This window comes from Neovison vison, chromosome 11 (assembly GCF_020171115.1).
Source record: "Neovison vison isolate M4711 chromosome 11, ASM_NN_V1, whole genome shotgun sequence".
NCBI lineage: Eukaryota > Metazoa > Chordata > Mammalia > Carnivora > Mustelidae > Neogale > Neogale vison.
In genome coordinates, this window is record NC_058101.1 from 62,247,554 (window position 1) to 62,267,588 (window position 20,035).

General features: G+C 42.8%; 1 protein-coding gene across 1 annotated transcript in view; it reads left to right on the top strand.

The window, feature by feature from the left end:
• Window positions 1-20,035, top strand: part of SLC2A9 (solute carrier family 2 member 9) — a 206,051-nt gene that overhangs the window by 42,844 nt on the left and 143,172 nt on the right. Inside the window, 2 exon segments of the mRNA XM_044226192.1 lie at window positions 2,752-2,876; window positions 16,097-16,242. Of these exon segments, the coding sequence (XP_044082127.1) occupies window positions 2,752-2,876; window positions 16,097-16,242 (271 nt within the window).

Here is a 20,035-nt window from a genome sequence, read left to right on the forward strand (position 1 = left end):
ACTTGGTGACCAGAGCTTTGTAGTAAAGTTTGAAATCAGGCAACATGATGCCCCCAGTTTTGTTTTTCTTTTTTAACATTTCCTTAGCAATTCGGGTCTCTTCTGATTCCATACAAATTTTAGGATTGTTTGCTCCAGCTCTTTGAAGAAATGCTGGTGGAATTTTGATCAGAATGGCATTGAAAGTATAGATTGCTCTAGCAGTATAGACATTTTAACAATGTTTATTTTTCTGACTGGAAAGAATGGTCTTCCATCTTTTTGTGTCTTCTTGAGTTTCTTCATGAGTGTTCCTCAAGTACAGATCCTTTACCTCTTTGGTTAGGTTTATTCCTAACCATAGTTCTTATGGTGCTATAGTAAATGGAATCAATTCTCTAATTTCCCTTTCTGTGTTTTCATTGTTAGTGTATAAGAAAGCCACTGATTTCTGTACATTTACTTTGTATCCTGCCACATTACTGAATTGCTGTATGAGTTCTGGAAGTTTGGGGTTGGAGTCTTTTGGGTTTTCCATATAAAGTATCATGTCATCTGTGAAGAGAGAGAGTTTGACTTCTTCATTGCCAATTTGAATACCTTTTATTTCTCTTTGTTTTCTGATTGCTGTTGCTAGTACTTCTATTAGCAATAATCGCGCCTCGGATAAACCTCATTGGCTATGATACTGCCACTGCGCTAGTACTTCTAATACTATGTTGAACAAGAGTGATCAGAGTGGGCATCCTTGTTGTGTTCCTGATCTCAAAGGGAAGGATGTTAGCTTCTTGATCTTACCACATAGAATATACAAAGCCCCTTGTGCTTTAATGTGTGTACAATGTGCCATTATAGAGATGTGTCATAATTTATTTAAATAGTCCATTGCTGAAGGACACCTGGATTGTTTCAGTTGTTCACTGTTAGAAGTTGTTCATCAACATAGAAAGCTTTGCCATGAGCAGTCTTTGTACCATCATCACTGAGCCACGAAAGTCATTAGCTTTGGGATTCTCTAAGAAGATGTAGGAAATAGAAAAGTTTAATGAAATGTTTGAGATAAGTAAAAATTGTGTAAAGAGCCTTGGCCTGGAATTTAAGGGTTCTAACTCCCAAAAGTAATAACAAAGCCCCTTTCAAGTCCCTAGTTTCTTGCAGTTTACAAAATAATTTAGTATTTGTTAACTCATTGAATCATTAGGGGGAAAGTGCCCTGTGAGAAGCTATGGTGTTTTCCTGCAGCTTCTTGATTCACTAGTTGTATGACCTAAAATAAGTTTCCAATTTGTCTATATCCTGGTTAATTTATCTATAAAATAGGGATGATAAAGTGCCTACCTCATAGGATCATTTTGATCATCAGTTGAGTTATTCATATAAAGTACTTAGAATAGGGTTTGTCATATAGCCAGTGTTCAGTAAGGATGTGCTATTATCATCATTTTATAAGTGAGGAAAGGAAAACACAGAGCAATCAAGTACAAAGTCACCTAGCTCATAAAAGCTCCAGTTGGGTGTGGTGAAAAAATAATGAAAAATGTTTTTCTGAAAATAAATAAATTGAAAAAAAAAAAAAAAGTTCCAGTTGGTGCAGGGACCTGGGTCTCCAGGCCTCCAAACAAGTCATGCTTCTCAACCAGGAGGTCTTAGGGATATGTTCACAGAATAGTGAGAGTAGTCCTGGGACAGAACAGCTAATAATATTGCCATAGGGGTTTGACTGACTGTATTCAAGGGGATTAGTTCAATCTCACAGTTAGTGCTGTGACATCTTCATCAAATTGAAGATGTCATCACATGTAAGAAGCATTGTTACATGAACTGCAGAGGAGGGAGGGAGGGAGGGAAGAAGGGAGAAAGAGAGGGAAAGCAAGGGAAGAGAAGGGAAGAAGGAAGGAAAGGAAAGAGGGAGAATAGAAAACCTGCCAGTTAAAGCTATAGGATACTGCACTGGTTATTAAGCTATTGTCTCTCCACTCCAAATTTACCCTTGATGCTCTGCTCTATGATGCAGGGGCTAGGATTGGCATGCCTCATCTGCCCTTTGACAAGAGGGGCACTAGAGGAGGAGGGACAAGTGGCTTGGTCCTTTGGTTTGGTTGAATTTCCTACTAGTCCCAGCAGTGAACTTGGCAGTTGAGTCTAGTTCCCAGATTATGTCTACTCCCCAGAATATGGTGCCCCTCAGAGTAGCAGCCCCAGTGGGCCAGCGCCCATCCTTGAAGATAAGCCAGGGGTTAAGGGTCCCTCTTCCAAGCCCCTAAAGTGTCAGCACCAAATGGATAGCACCTCTCTTCAGAGATTCCTCCTTTGACATCTCAGTCTCCCAGTGCCTGCCTAACCAACTCCCTATGTTAAATTCTCTCTGTTAAAAGTACTAGGGTGGTTTCCATTTCCCTGCCCGAGCTCTGACTCTTGGATTCTAAGACACATCTTGATATCAGAAATGTTAAGTGAAGGTCTCAGAATTGATACATATAGTAGTGCATCAGGTAATTCATGGATCACGACAGTGCTTTTGAAGATGACCTAATCAGTCCCGGTGGTGAACCGAGAGGGAGGAAGTACCTTGCTCAGAGTCACAGAGCCAAAGGTGGCAAGTGGGGGCTTCTAGGGCTCTGGCCCATTTCTAACCCTTAGGCTAATGCTCTTTCTACTCTGCCTGAGTCTTGCTCTGCTGTTCCATTTTGAAGGCCTGACCCCTGCTTCTCAGATGGGTAGGTTGACGTCCTCATGGTGGGCCTCCTCATCAAACCACCCTTTGTTTTCCAGGAAGTATACTCTGCTGGTCAACAATGGGTTTGCAATTTCTGCTGCACTGCTGATGGCCTGTTCCTTCCAGGCAGGAGCCTTCGAGATGCTCATTGTGGGACGCTTCATCATGGGCGTGGATGGAGGTAAGCCTTCACCAAGGCAGGGCAGGACATGATCCTCGGGGGTGTTTGGAAGTATGAGTGGTGTTTGGAGCTGTCACATGACCGGGCTCCTATTAGTATTGAGTTGCCAGGGACCAAGGATGCAAGAAGTCTGCATAAAGGAGGGCAGTCCCATGAGATGAACCACACAAGAGGCTCTGGCCTGCTAACTGAGAAAAACTAACTGGGAGAGACCCAAGTCAACTCCAGAGACCTGGATGGTCTTCAGTAGTATGTCATGCCTTTTGCTTTGTCAACTTCACTGTAAAATTCATATTCCAAGGTTGTCTGTGGTTTCCAGGGAGTTTTTAATGAGGGTTGTGTTTCCTCTCTGCACCTCTGACTTATTCATTCTTTCATGTATTCACTGAGCATTCATTATGGAGCACCTTCTGTGTCTGGCGTTCTTCTCCATACTGGGGACACAGTGGTGAATGAAGTCCCCTACTCCCTACCACTGCAGCTTACATTCTAGTGGGTGGGTGGATACATAATTGGATACGTAAGGTAGATAGGCAAGCCCTAGGACAAAATTGAAGTAGGACAGGAGGATAGTGGGGGCTATTTTAGATAGGGCAGCCAGGGAGGACCACTTAGTGTAGGAAGCATATGAGCAGATATCAAAATGAACCAAGTGGGAGAACCAAGAAACTATCAGGGGAATTGGGTTCTTGACCAAGAGAAGAGTGCACTGGCCCTTAGATGAACTCATGCTTGGCACATCGAAGGGAGAGTTAGGCGACAGCATGGCTGGGACTTGGTGAGCTGGGGAGAGAGGTTGCAGATGACATTGAAGAGGGGCCAGTCACATCACGTTGGGCCTTGCAGGATTTGTGCCAAGGGTGATGGGAAGCCAGAGGAGGGTTGAGAGGAATGTGACATGAGCTAGTTTTGTATTTCAGTAAGATTCCTCCTGCTTCTGTGTAGAGAAGAGTGTAAAGGAGGGTAAGAGTGGAATCAGGGAGCCAGTTTTCCAGGGGAGAGAGCTATTGGGGGACAAAATGGTGGCCAGGAGGTAGCGAGGTGCAGCCAGCTGCTGGCTCTGGGGTGGGAGAGAGCAGGAGCCTCAAAATATGTCTTTATACCCAGCCAACCAACCAATCAGCCCTGCTTTCTTTTTAAATATTTCAAGTCAGTAATATTTGCGGAAAGATTGCAGGCTTTTGGATTAGAAATCCCTGCCTTTGCATTGAAGTTCTATTGTTTGCCAATTACTGACTATGGCAAGTTGCTTAAATGGCTCTGAGCCTCAATTTCCCCATTTGTAAAATGGAAATGACAATACCTACTGTGAAGGACTGTCATAGCGTTCACAAAATGCCGTGTGTGTGTGTGTGTGTGTGTGTGTATTACATATGTATATGTAATCTGCCAAATGCTGTTGGAACCTGTGAGCTTGTTAAAGGCTAATTCCTTTCCTTGCTGATTCTTGCACGCTGCAGGCACCAGGCTTTTGGGAGTGAGCCCAACAACAAATATATATCAGGGAGAGGTAAGCAGGAGAGTGGGGACCTGAGGAAGGTCAGGGGAGAAGACTTCCTGTTCCTTTCTGCTGCTGGTGGGAAATATTCAGGATTAGTAATAACCAGACTCGGGGTGAAATTACTTCTCCGTCTTGGTATTCAAGTAGAAAGGAGTTGGCTATAGAAAATGTTATTTGGTAAGAATAATGCCTGGAGATTATGTGGTGCTTTGCAGTTAACCAGTCCTGTTTATGGTTTCTTCTGCTCTGATCTCCTGCTAATGCTGAAGGACTGTCAATTTGTCATTTTTCATCAAGGACACCAAGGCTCAGAGACATGTGACTGAAGTGGTTAAGGCTGAGGTCTGCGTGTTTACACTAACTAGGTCCCCCAAAACCTAGCTTGATTTCATTATTTTGTATCAGTTATGTTTTGCTATCTGAAGCCATTAGCAAACATAGCATAATGGCTTCAAGCAATAACCCTTCTGCTGAACTTGGGGTTCTGCAGGCTGGTGGGGCAGTTCTAATGTGGGCCACTGCCGCAGCTCTCTGCTGGGCTCGCTCCCATGCTGCAGTGGGCTGCAGCCCAGCCAGCAGCTGGCTGAATTCACATGGGCTCGCTCATCTATTCGACTCTTGGCAGCTGGGTTGGTGTCAGGGGATCCCTGCAGGGCCAGCTCATCCTGGCTCCACGTGGTCTCTCAGCCTGCCGTAGGGCAGCCCAGTCTTCCCATGGGATCCCCAGAGTGCCAGAGAGTGGTACTGAGGGCAGGACCCCATGTGCAAGCACCTGTCAAGTCACTGCTCATGGCGCTTGTCAGTGTCCCATTAACCAAATCAAGCCCCCTGGCCAGGGGCACCATCAGTGTTGGAGGAACCTACGCCCTAGGGATGCAGACTCAAGGGGTTCTGTGAACCAGTGGGGTCACACAGCAGCATTCTGCCTCACAGTCCTAGCCTCTTTCCCGGGCTGGCAAAGGGGCTTAATCGAAAGCCCCTCCCCCCACCCCCCACCGCTCAGTGGGATGCAAAAATTAACTGATAGCAGGTATGTGTGAAAAACACTACGTTCCAGGCCTATGGTGCCTTCCTCGTCGCCGGGAATGGTGACGGGATCATTGCCATTCTTGGTGCTATTCCTTTTATTCTCAGCTAATAAGGTATACATCCCAGGTGTAGACTACGATATCCAGTTTCAAAGGCCCTGCCCGCTCAGGACGAAGGCTAGGTGAGATGTGGCATGCATGGCCTTTCCCAAGAGAGGCCATGGAGGGTCGGCCTTTCCAGCATGTTTACATTTTATCCATTAGCCTCTTTCCAGTAGTCTTGCCTCTCCAGGTCTTCTGGAGAAGGTGACACTTAGTTTCTCTCTGAGTTTCCTTAATTAAAAATAAGCTGAACTTGAGAGAGGCCATTTTTACAAAGCCCCATATTCAAGTCAGATATCTGTTAGACCCCTTTTCTGATGATATTTCCAAAAAGAAACAGAAAAAAAAAAAAGTAAGAACAAGGAATGGAGAAAAAACCAGACCTCTCTGACTTCTGGAATACAACCTATTAGAGGTGGGCCAAGACATGGAGGCTTCCTGTCATTTATTCTCGTCAGACCCTCTCAAAGCAGAGCTGGGGGCTTGCAGGCATTTAAAGGAAGGCATTTGGTTAGAAATAAGGGAAAATTTCTGGCCAGGAGATGAATTGTCTGTCCTACTCATAATAAATAATTTAAAGCCAAGTGATAAGCCTGGAAGATTTTTTTTTTTAAGATTTTATTTATTTGACACAGAGAGAGAGAGATCACAAGTAGGCAGAGAGGCAGGCAGAGAGAGATAGGGGGGAGGAAGCAGGCTCCCTGCGGAGCAGAGAGCCCGACATAGGGCTCAATCCCAGGACCCTGGGATCTTTTTTTTTTTTTTCAATTTATTTATTTTTAGAAAAACAGTATTCATTATTTTTTTCACCACACCCAGTGCTCCATGCAATCCGTGACCTCTATAATACCCACCACCTGGTAGCCCAACCTCCCACCCCCCCGCCACTTCAAACCCCTCAGACTGTTTTTCAGAGTCCATAGTCTCTCGTGGTTCACCTCCCCATCCAATTTACCCCAACTCCCTTCTCCTCTCTAACACCCCTTGTCCTCCATGCTATTTGTTATGCTCCACAAATAAGTGAAACCATATGATAATTGACTCTCTCTGCTTGACTTATTTCACTCAGCATAATCTCTTCCAGTCCCGTCCATGTTGCTACAAAAGTTGGGTATTCATCCTTTCTGATGGAGGCATAATACTCCATAGTGTATATGGACCACATCTTCCTTATCCATTCGTCCGTTGAAGGGCATCTTGGTTCTTTCCATAGTTTGGCGACTGTGGCCATTTCTGCTATAAACATTGGGGTACAGATGGCCCTTCTTTTCACGACATCTGTATCTTTGGGGTAAATACCCAGTAGTGCAATTGCAGGGTCATAGGGAAGCTCTATTTTTAATTTCTTGAGGAATCTCCACACTGTTCTCCAAAGAGGCTGCACCAACTTGCATTCCCACCAACAGTGTAAGAGGGTTCCCCTTTCTCCACATCCTCTCCAACACATGCTGTTTCCTGTTTTGTTAATTTTGGCCATTCGAACTGGTGTAAGGTGATATCTCAATGTGGTTTTAATTTGAATCTCCCTGAGGGCTAATGATGATGAACATTTTTTCATGTGTCTGATAGCCATTTGTATGTCTTGATTGGAGAAGTGTCTGTTCATATCTTCTGCCCATTTTTTGATATGTTTGCCTGTTTCGTGTGTGTTGAGTTTGAGGAGTTCATTATAGATCCTGGATATCAACCTTTTATCTGTACTGTCATTTGCAAATATCTTCTCCCATTCCGTGGGTTGCCTCTTTGTTTTTTTGACTGTTTCCTTTGCTGTGCAGAAGCTTTTGATTTTGATGCTGGGATCTTGACCTGAGCCGAAGGCAGAGGCTTTAACCCACTGAGCCACCTAGGCGCCCCAAGCCTGGAGGATTTTCAGAAGGCTGTGCTGCTCAAGCCAGGATTGTGGGCAGTATTTGGAGTCATAGTAGAAGCCCTGGACACCTTCCCCAAGTGTCCTTTCTCTAAAAAGCTTGGCAAAAAAAAAAAAAGAAACACATTTTCACATTGAAACAGACTTGGTGCAACGGTGTTAGAGGCAAAATCCATGCAGATGTTAAGGTCAAATTAGAAGGGTACAGAGGTGTTTTGTGTTTGTGGAAGACTGCATTGGACAGGTTCTCACCAAGCTGCCCCAGGACCACCCACACTCCCAGGGGTCTGCACTAGGAACTCTCTCATAGACAAGCTCGGCAAGCACATTAGCTGGTCTCTGGTGGACACATTTGAGCAGCAGCATTTAGAGAAGTATATGACATGGGAAGAACATGAAATCAGGGTCAAGGATGTGGCTTTAAGTTCTGTTCTACCAGTGACTTACCAGGTGACTGTGGGACGATCATTTCACTTCTCTGAGCTAGTAATGTCATCTAGAAAGTAAGGATTGGACTCTGGGACCTGAGGTTGCTACCAGCTCTAAAATTCTGCTTTGGCTCCTTTTTGTACCCATCTTAGAGCTACTATCTTGAATGTTCTCTGGAAGCTTCCGGAGCTCACATGTCATGCACAGCTGTATTGTTTACTCATTAAACATCACAGAATAGGAGACTGTGAAATAAGAGTATAGGGCAGAAACACTGGCCCTCCTGTCTGGTGGGGTCAGCTTATGTGTACCATGCCCCAAGGCCCTACCCAGTCATGTCCCAGCCCAGGCTCCCAGCAAGGCTGTGGGCCACTCTTATAAAGAAATTGTTATTTATCAATATTCTGCTTACTGCCCCAAAGCCATCCACATTCTCATCCCTGGAACCAGCAAATGTGAGCTGATGGGGCAACTGGACTTTGTAGACAGGATTAAGTTAAGGACCTTGAGACAGTCTTTACCTGGATTATTCAGGTGGGTCCCATAAGATCACAGGGGTCCTGATAAGTGAAAGAGGAAGGAGGAGTCAGAGCCAGAGCAAGGAGACCAGCAGGTGAGAGCAGAGACTGCAGTGATGCAGGGGTGGGCTGGGGGTGGGCAAGGCTACAAGCCAGTGGGTGTGGGCACCTCTGGAAGCTGGGAAAGGGGTGGGGACAGACTTTCCCCTAGAACCTCCAGAAGAATCATATGTAGTCCAAGTCCCATTTTAGACTCATGACCCCTAGAATTGTGTGATAAGAAATTTGTAGTGTTTTACATCGCTAAGTTTGTGGCAATTTGTTACAGCCGCAGTAGGAAACTAGTAAAAACACTAATACTATTATTCACTTATTATTATGATTTGAGTCAAATCATAACATGACAAAGAGCATGTGAGGTGTTCAGAAGGGTGGATTCTGGTCTCAGCCCTGCTGCTTACCAGCCAGGTAACCTCAGACAGACTTCTTTACCCCTCTGAGCTTCTGTTTCCTCAAAGCTACCTGACAACGTTCAGATACTGTACAGGGGTGCGTGTGTGTCTGTGTGTTTCTATGTCTGTGCATGTCTCTGTGTTTGTGTATGTCTGTGTGCCTGTGTGTTTCTGCATCTGTGCATATATGTCTCTGTGTTTGAGTCTGTGTGTGTGTCTGTGTATGTGTATATGTGTCTGATTCTGTGTGTGTCTGGGTCTGTGTATGTGTGTTTCTGCATGTGTGCATGTCTGTATGTGTGTATATGTCTGTGTGTGTGTCTGTGTGTGTGTTTCTTTGTGTGTGTGCATACATGTGTCTGTGTATGTCTCTCTGTGTTTGAATCTGTGTGTTTCTGTGTACCTGCATGTCTGTGTATGTGTGTTTCTGTGTGTGTCTGAGTCTGTGTATTTCTGTGTGTGTGCATGTCTCTGTCTATGTGTATGTCTATGTGTTGGTGTGTTTCTGCATGTATGCATATATGTGTCTGTGTCTGTGTGTGTTTGAGTCTGTGTATCTGTATATGTATGTATGTGTCTGAGTCTATGTGTATGTGTCTGGATATGTGTGTATGTGTCTGGGACTGTGTGTTTGTGTGTTTGTCTGAGTCTGTGATTGTATGAGTATGTATCTGTGTGTCTCTGTGTGTGCCTAAGTCTGTGTGTATGTGTGCTTCTGCAGTTGTGCATATATGCGTATGTATCTGTTTGAGTCTGTGTGTGTGTGTCTGTGTGTTTCTGTGTATGTGCATGTCTCTGAGTTTGTGTGTGTGTCTCTGTATGTATGTGTGTGTGTAAAAAGAAAAAAGACAGAAAAAATTAAAATACACAATTAAAATAGCATACAAATCAAGAAGATAGTAATTAAAGTTGGTGTGTATTAAATTATTAGCATTACCCCGGAAATACTAAAAGTACTAATTCATATCAGATTTAACTAAGACACAGATTCATGAAATGATCTTTGGAGCAATTATTAAAAGAAGAGAAAATAACATAGAACAATCAAATGACTTAAAAAAAAAAGTAATCCTGAAGAAAGCAAAAGAGGAGAGAAAATATTCCAACTAAATTGAATTTAAATAAGGAATTAAAAAAGAAAACACAGGATATAGAAGAGTGCCACATAGAACAGCCAATGGTAGGATGTTGTATTTAAACACAAGTATGCAGTACTCCAATTAAAAGGAATAATGATTACATTGGATAAAACAAATACATGTGTATATGCTGTTTGTACCTTAGATATAAAGATATAGGAAGACTGAAACTAAGATGATGGGCAAAACCCACGTCTGTAAATCCAGTACAGCAGCACTGCTAACAGACTAAGTAGATCTTAAGGCAAGAAGGGTAACCAGAAATGAGAGAAGCTCTCAGTTCATCAGGATTACAATTCTAAAGCTGATATGCACTTCATATAGAGCGTCACAATGTATAAACTGAAAATGAGTATAAACTGAAAATTAGCCAAACGAAAATGAGAAATATGGTCTCAGTATCTGATAGAACAAGTGGACAAAAACAGCAGTAGGAGGTTTGAGCGACACAATGGATACATATGAGCTTATTAACATATATGGAACACTAAGTCTTAGGACCGTATAACACACACTCCTTTTCTGCATTCATGGGCCATTTATAAAAATTCACCATTTGATGAGTCATAATGCAAATCTTAACACATTTCAGAAGATTAAAGTTGGACTGTGTTCCCTGACCATAACAGAATTGAGTTAGAAGCTAGTTACAAAAATATAGAGATAAAATCCTCATAAGTTTGGAAATTTAGATGTAAGTAGCACACACTAAGTAATGAATGTGTGTTTCCAAGTAACTGAAGGGGCAAAAAGAAATCACAATGGAATTTTTCAAGTCGTTTGAATTAAATGATAATTAAAATACTACATGATATTTTAAAGCCATATTTCATGTAAAATTTATAACCTCAAGTGCAAATATTTAAAACAGGAAAGGCTAAAAATAATCTAAGATTTCATCTTAAGAAGTTAGAAAAGGGAGTTTCATTGGAAAGCATCAGCAAGGTTAAAGTAAGTCCTAGAAGAGTTTAATAACATTGATAAACACCTTGTGAGACTGTTTACAAAGAGAGAAGGAATTAATAACTAAATTAAGAACTAAATGGATAGATCCTGAAGCACAGAGAAAGAATATATCATGATGTGATAATATTTGAAAATGTAAATGAAAGGTACAAATGCCTAGAAAGAAAAAAAGTTAACCAATAGCAGTGAGAGAAAAAATATAGTATCTTAATAGTCCTAGTCTATTAAATAAGTTGAACATATACTTGAAAACTTTCCATCAAAAGAGATTCAAGTTTCCTTTAAAAGAGAACAATGCCAACTCCTTATAAACATTTCCAGGGGAATACTTCCCAACTCATTTTATGAGATGAGCGTATCTTTGATAGCTAGCCCAATAAGAACTTTACAGGAAAAAAATTACAGGTTAAGGAACATAGATATAAAAATCCTAAACAGAGAATTAGCAATTTTAACAATAAACTTAACAATATTTCAATAATAAAACATAAAAAGATAGTATGTTGAGACTGAGCTGAGTTTTTCCAGCAATGGAAGATTGGATTAACATTTTAGAATCAATCAAGATAGTTCATGTTTACAGAATACATTTTAGATAAAAATCATATTATTTGATACATGCAGAAAAGTCATTTGATGATGTTCAGTATCTATTTATGGTAAAAAAGAAAAGGAAAAATACATCTAGTCAATTTTTTTCTAAACCAACTAATTTTCTTAAACTAATAAAGGTTATCTACCAAAACCTATAGCAGTAGTCATATTGAGTACACTGTTAATAGGTTTTTCTCTGAGCTCAAGAGCAAGACAAGATATATGCTGTCACCACTCCAAATCATCATAGTACAAGAGGTCCTAGCTAATGCAATGAGGCAAACAAAAACTTTTTTAATGTAAGATATAAAGCTTGGTAAAGATGAACTAAAACTGTCATCTGTCACAGGTATCACGAATGTATAAAACATCTAAAAGAATCTGTAAATAAACCTCAGAATGTGTGAGTGGATTTGGCTGCCAGGGTCTCTGGATAAAAGGTCATCATACTTGTATGCTTGTAATACTAAACGCAATGTCGCCTTTCTTTGTAAGATCAATAAACTAAAAGTAATTTTATTTGTGTGTAGAAAATTAAATATATAAGTTATACCACCTGAAATGTTATAGAAACCCATTACCCAAGAATAAGTCCAATGGGAAATACGCAATGCTCATCTCTGTATTATCTACAAAAAATCTATAAAATATTGTGGAGAGAAATTAGACACATAAATAGGGGGTAGTCTGTGTTCATGAATTGGAAGACTCCACATTATGAAGGTTTTCCCTCTTTATTGATCCGTAGATACAGCACAAACCCAAGCAAATCCAAGCAGGTTTTGTAAAATGGAAATTGCAGGCTGCTTCTAAAATGTATATGAAAATGCGTAGTTCTGAGAATTCATCAGATCATCTTCCAGAAGAAAAATTGGAACACTTAATCTACTGGATATCAACACTTAGAGAGTTACAGTGGTTCAGACAGTACAGATTGGGGCAAAGACAGAAAAATAGATCAATGAAAGAGAAATGAGACTTCTGAAGTTGACCCATACATATATGGGCACTAACCTATGGCAAAGTGGTATCTGGAGAGCTGAAGGGAAGGGGTGTCTTTTCAGCAAATAATATCAGCTGGGGTTCCCAGCAGTTGTGAACTGCAGGCTGGTCCTCGGTCATAATTGTGCTCTATGAGAACGGGCCCCAGTGGTAGCCTGAGGGGGGCTGCTGACTCCAAGAATGGAACAGTTGTGTATATGCACCTATGTTTTGGGGCTTGGAAAATTGTATGTGACATTTGCTTAAACCAGAATGCTTTTATGTGTTGCATCTTTCCAGAAACATCAATTCTTGGGGTAACAAGGAAGGAGAGTACTCATCTTGGCAACCATAAAAGAACCCTTTTTGCTTATGTGTACAGCCATGGAATTTCTACAGTGATAGCTTTAGTTACTATTTCTACGGCTTAGTTGTTTATGTAAAGCAGAGGTTTATGGGTCAAGAGTTGGTGTGTGTATTTTTCTGCTGCCGCTCCTCCTTGGGGAATTGTCTTAGGGATAAAGCACAGACTGCACCATCCAAGAGGCTGAATGCTGCATCTGTGTTGACACTGACATTTTCATTCCATTAAAAAATAAATGTGGATTGCAGCTCTAAAGATGAGTGGTAAAACAGGAAGTTTTCTAAAAGATAACGTGCTATGTAGACTTTCCACCACCTTAGGATAGGAGAAGATTTCTTAAACAGGCAGAAAAGCATTAGTTTAAAGTAAAAGAATTGATAAATTGAAATACATTAAAATTAAAGACCTCATGCAAAAAAATTACCATTCATGAAGGACAAACACAGAGAGCAGGAAAATATTTGCAGTGAATGAAATCGACAAAGGGTTCATATACAGAATACATTAAGAACTCTTACAAATCAATCATAAAAACACAGAAAAACTCTTACAAAAATGGCTAAGAGATGGAATGGGCATCTTCACAAAAATGGCCAAAAGGTACATAAAATCGTTTTAGTATTCCTCAAAAAGTTAAAAATAGAACTCTCTTATGATCCAGAAGTGACAAGACTGAGTGTTTACTTCCACAATACAAAAACACTAATTTAAAGGAATACATGTGCTCCTGTTTATAGTAGAATTATTTACAATAGCCAAATTATAGAAGCAGCCCAAGTGCCCCTCAGTAGATGAATGGATAAAGAAGATGTGGAATACATGCGCGTGTGCACACACACACACACACACACACAGGAATAGTACTCAGCCATCAAAAAGAATAAAATCTTGCCCTTTGCAATGACATGTATGGAGCTAGAGAGTATAATGCTAAGCGAAGTAAGTCAGTCAGAGAAGGACAAATACCATATAATTTCACTCATATGTGGAATTTGAGAAATAAAAAAAGGAAAAAAAGAGACAAACCAAGAAACAGACTCTTAACTCTCTCTAGAGAACAACTGATGGTTATCAGAGGGGAGGTGGGTGGGGGTGTGGGGAATAGGGGCTGCGGATGAAGGAGGGCACTTGTCGTGATGAGCGCTGGGTGTTGTATGGGGGTGTCAATTCACTATATTGTCCACCTGAAACTAATGTCACACTGAATGTTAATCATACTGGAATTAAAATAAAATCTCTCATCAGTAATTACTAATTAGCAATTAGTAATTAAATAAGTAATTTAATGCAGATTAAAGCCACGATTGCTAAAAATTAAAAAGACCAATAATGCTGAATATTAGCCAAAAATGTGGAGCAAAGTATATTTCATACATCTCTCATAAAGATGTAAATTGGCGTGATAATTTCAGGAAATTGGCTCTATTAAAACTGAACAAATGTATCTTATGGTTGCAATTTAGATATATAAATGTGCATACATGTGCACCAAAATGTTTGGTGCTTAAGAATGCTTAAGAATGTTTATGGGGCCCTATTAGTGTTGATCCTAAACTGGAAAATGCAAGGGCGTCCATCAATAGGATGGTGGATGAAGTGGGATATACTCATAACTGGAACTATTACAATGCAATAAAAACAAATAAATTGCAGTTACACGCATGCTACAACATGGATGCATTTCACACCCATGAAAAACACGAAGAGATGAGAGACAAAAGAAATGCACCGGCTATGGTTCCACACATGGAGCATTGGTGATAGCAGTCAGGCTGGCGGGGGCCTCTGGGGAGAAGGGGGAGGATGAGGCTTCTGAGGAAGCACAGGGTGGGGGGCTTCTGGGATGCTGGTAGTGTTGGTTGATTCTTGACCTAGCTGGGGGTTGCACAGCTGTGTGCATTTTGTGATCATTCCCCGGACCACATTGTACAATTTAAAGATGTGGGTCATATTTTCATTTTCAAAAATTAAGACTATTCTGTTTAGTAAAATGTTTTGGACTGGACTAAAATTTTTTTGCACCCCTGTAGGAAAATGTACATTTCCAGTTGTCCCTAAAGTATTTCCTTCAGCATCTCTGATTTCCCTAGAGAATATTTTCTGAGGTCCCTTCTGCTTTTCACAAGCTGAGAGCTGCTGCTCAAATCGGACTCTAGGAGGACTGGGGCAGCTAAGCTAGCCCTGTGTGAGGGAGTGTGCCCCTGACCACTCCTTGTGCACCATCAGGCCGTGCACCTCAAGGAAGGGGAAGGCCTATGAAATGAGGCTCTGTGTTCCCAACAGGCTGTGAGTCAGCCTGGGACAAGTGCATCTGTATACATTGGCAGGCCTGTAAAGGGCTTTTCCACCCAGCTGCAGGTGGAAAACTTTCTTGAAACTGACAAGCACTTATAAAATGCTGTAAACTGGGTAATACAGTATCTGCTCGACCTGAGTGCCCTGATGTACATAGAGGCACTGCTAGCTAGTGGGAAGAGCTCGAGTTCAAGAATCAGAGACCTGATCTTCGGGGCAAAATAATCTCTTTGGGCATCTCTGGACGTCACTTGGTGATTTGGGAAAGTTATTCATCTGTACTGCAGCTTCCTTATGTTTAGAATAAGGATAATAATAATACATTTGCTTCAATGGGTTACTATAAAAACGTATAATATATGTAAAGAGATAAGAAGGATCCCTGCTACTTGGTAAGCTCCGGGTATGTTGGCTGTTAACACCACCTTTACTATCACTGACACCCCCTCCACCATCACCTTCACATCCACCACCTCCATTACCATCGTCACCGCCACACCCTTCTCCACGGCCGTCACCCCCACCATCACCTCCAGCATCCCCTCCACCACCTTCACCTCCATCACCATCACCACTACCACCACTATCACCTCCATTACCACCATCACCACCACATCCTCCTCCACAGCCATCACCCCCATCCCATCACCACGACCATCACCTCACTCCCATTGCCACCATCACCCCCATCACCATCATCATCATCACCACCATCCCCACCACCATCATCATCTATTTCCCCTTCTATGAAATCTACCTCCCATGCGTACTTTAAGGATGAAATAATACAGGGCATGTGAAAGCATGGGCAGTCCGTGCAGAATGCCGAGTGGCATTGTGGCTACGCTGCTGTTCTCGAGAGGGCATGTGGAAGAGGGAAGGGCTCTGACCAGTCTCCCTTGAGGATGACGGCCCTCACACTGACCATGGTACTCCTCCCTTGGAGAAGACTGTCCTCTCACGGCTGCCATGCTTCCTTCACAGGCATTGCCCTCAGTGCGCTCCCCATGTACCTGAACGAGATCTCACCCAAGGAGATCCGTGGCTCTCTGGGGCAGGTGACTGCCATCTTCATCTGCATCGGTGTGTTCGCCGGGCAAGTGCTGGGCCTGCCTGAGCTGCTGGGAAAGGTAAGTGTGGCTTGCCAGCCCACCTTGACCCTTCTTATTTCATGCTGTCCTCTCAGTTCCCCGTGTCCCTTCCAGGACCAAGGGTAGTTGGAGGTGAGCCCTGCGTCCAAAGGCTTAGAATTCCTGAGTGCTCAGGCCTTTCACTTATTATTGGGAGACAGCTGCTGAGTTCCTTTGATTTGCATTTGTTTTTTCGTTTTTGTTTTGTTTTGTTTTTAGAACATAAAAAACACATAACAAATTCAAACCTTACACAATGTTCAGATCCGCTCACCTAATAGCTGTTGTCAGCAGCTCAATTTGTATTTATTGAGACTTTCTTCTTTGCTTATACAAACCTATATAAACATATATACATTTTTTAAATGGAACCATGCCATGCACATTGTTCAGCATCATGCTGTTTTCATTTACTATAGCTGGGACATCTTTCCAAGATGTTTTGCTTTGCTCTACCTCGCTCTTTCTTTCCTGCATACATATGTGGTTGCACAGTCTTCTGTTTTGGGAAGTGGGAGGGTCTGACTTTGAATCCCAGTTCAACAGCTGACTTGCTGTGTGGCCTTGGCAAGGAGGAAAGCCTCACCCAGGTTGGGGTGGGGAGAGTGGGATCAAGGAAGGCCTCCCAGAAGAGGTGGCCTCTAGACAGAGCTGTGTAGTTGAGCAGGAGTTAGGCAGGTGATGATGGGGTTTGGAGAGAAGACATTGCATAAGGGAGTAATGGGAGAAAAAGCCTGCAATGAGGACTAGCCCTGCCAGGATTCAAGTACCTTGAAGTTCTAGGGGAAAGCCTGTGTGGGGAGCATGAGAGGTGAGGTGCCTGTTCATTGAGCCTCAGTAGACTTCATCCTGGGGGACTGGGGAGCCCAGTGGCACTTGATTAGGGAAGTGACATGGCCAGCTCCAAGTTAGAAGGTGGCTCTGGCAGAGAGAGTCAATTATCATATGGTTTCACTTATTTGTGGAGCATAACAAATAGCATGGAGGACATGGGGAGATAGAGAGGAGAAGGGAGTTGGGGGAAATTGGAAGGGGAGGTCAACCATGAGAGACTATGGACTCTGAAAAACAATCTGAGGGTTTTGAAGGGATGGAGGGTGGGAGGTTGGGGTACCAGGTGGTGGGTATTATAGAGGGCACTGATTGCATGGAGCACAGGGTGTGGTGCAAAAATAATGAATACTGTTATGCTGAAAATAAATGAAAAATAAATCAAAAAAAAAAAAAAGAAGGTGGCTCTGGAGGTAGAGATGGTATGGACATGTGGACTCGGCGGGGAAGGGCCAGAAGGGAGGGGAGGACCCGGCAGAGACTGGAGAGAGGGACTGAGGCAGTGGTCCTGGGGAGAGAAGGAGGAGATGGAGTCCACAAACTTGCTTCCTGTGTGTCCCACCAGGATGAGGGAAGAAGGGCATGGCCTTCCCACCTTCACTGGAAGATTGGAGGGAGGGAGGAGATGGATCACTGGTACTGAAAAAATTAAATTAAATTAAGTTAAAAAACCAAAAATCAAGGGCAGCATTGTTGAGATCACTGGCCATCATCAAGGGAACTCAGTCTCCAGCCCTTTGCCCTCTGTGGAGGTTTCAGGTCACTCAGTTGATTGGCTCTGTGGCATCCAGCCCCCATCCTTAGATGCTTTCCAAAAGTCACTTCATTAACATAAACTCAGGTGTGGCTTAAAGGGGTTTTTATGAATATCAAGACATCTTTATTATACCTATCTCTTAGGAAATTGCAAGGGTTTTAGATGCTCTGTGTCAGGAATGAGGAAGACCAAAATATATGTTTCTTTTTATAATTCACAATAAGACAGTAAGAGCTTAGGTAGGGAGATATAGGGCCCCTTTCGTCTGAGCCTCAGTGACCCTGACGCTAGCTCCTGACTCATTCAGGGAAGGTTTTGCAAGCTGAGGAGTCAAGCCTGGCAAGATAATGGGAGCTGGATGGCATTTATCACTTAAAAATATTTTCGAGTGTTTGCTGACACTTCTTATTATGTTAAAATATGCATAAAATTTAGGATTTTAACCATTTTTGAAGTGTGTTGTGTAGGCCTTTTTTTACTTGACCTGATCCCGGTCACTGAGGAAACATCTTCTCATCTTTCATTATCAGCCCTTTTGGATTATTATGGTGGCTGTTTTGTTTTTCTCTTTTGCTAAAACAAAACAACTCACACCTTACATTTGTGCTTGTCACATGCGTGATGATTTCTATAATTAATGCGAGCATAGTGGAAACAGTCTCCTTACCCAAGTGAGATCCCATATTAAAGAGACTCTTATTTTAATATTCTAAAAGTCAACGTTTTATGTGTGACGTTTGACAGTGTGTCAGTCGCCAATGGCCAGTGATCTCAACAACCCTGCCTTTGTAATGCAGCCTCCACAACCCCCCACAAAGGATGGGGTTCAGAGAGCTTCCAGGTTGATGAGCATGGACAGTTGTGGGAGAGTGACATTTGGGAGAAGGAAGGAAAGCTCCATGCCCTCCTCATGCCTTTCCCCATGTGTCAAATGTGTGACAAAAGTGATGTAACAATGGCAGCCTCTACCCCTTAAATGTAAAAGTGTATTTTAAAGTCAACAAATAGGACTGTGGTCCTCGGAGTAAGAAGTAAACAAACATCTGCCCCCATAGAGGCTAAGCTGTTCTCTTTCAAGATAAGTTCCAGCTCCTCATCACATGCCTCACATCAGCTTTGGGTTCTTCCTGCCACTGGGAGCTCAGGCGGTTGTAGCAAATACCACAGGCTGGGCAGCTTACAAACAAGATAGTTTGTACCCCTCATAGTTCTGGAGGCGGGAAGTCTGAGATCAGGGGACCATATCTGGAGAGGGCCCACTTCCTGCCTTGTGGGCCGCTGCCTTCTCATTCTGTCCTCAAATGGGGAGAGAGATTCTCTTTTTCAGGTCTTTTTGGACAAAAGCATTCATCCTGCTGGTGGGGGCTCCACCCTCATGACCTAATCACCTCCCGGAGGCTCCACATGCTAACATCATCACCTTGGGGCTAGGTTTCAACATGTGAATTGGGGTGGGGGAGGCGCAAATATTCCATCCGTAACCTGTCCTTCGGTCTTTCTTAAACCTCTGTCTTGTCTCTTCATTCACTCACTCCTTTACTCATTCAACACATTCTTGAATACTGAGTTGGGTGCTGGAGCAGCAGCTTTGGGCATGTGCGTGAACTGGGTATATTCTGACATTTATGATGTTTGTGGTCTGCATAGACCCTGTAACCGTGGGCAGCTCACCACTTCCGTGAGCCAGAGTCCTCCTCGGTAGCAGGCATGCTTCCAAGTCCCCAGGCTCCACTCCAGCATGACTTCCTCTGGGGAACATCTCTGGCAAACAATGACACTGTTCCGCATGTCCCTGGAACAGACACCTTATGCAGCAGGTACCTGTCCCATGTTGTCATTTCTGTTTGCTTCTGTGTCTTTTCCCTCTGGTAAATTCTGTCTTACTGACGTGTATGTACATGAAATCCAGGGCTGGCAAGTTAACTCCCTCATTCAGCAAATATTTGAAAGGTGCTCTGTGCCATGTGTTGGGCTGGTTTTTGGTGGCTGTGCACAGAGGAGATCAGACTAGTCCTTGCCCTTGGGGAATTCACAGGAAAGGCAAGTAACCAGAGGTCACGAGCATGATGGGGAGAAGGAAGGTAGAGCACTGTCCTAGAGAAGGGTGCCCAGAATGGTTGGTTTTCCTCTAGAAGTGACATTGAAACTCATGCCTTGAGGATTAGTAGGACTTACCCAGGTCAGGCTGATGGAGGGAGAGAGTGG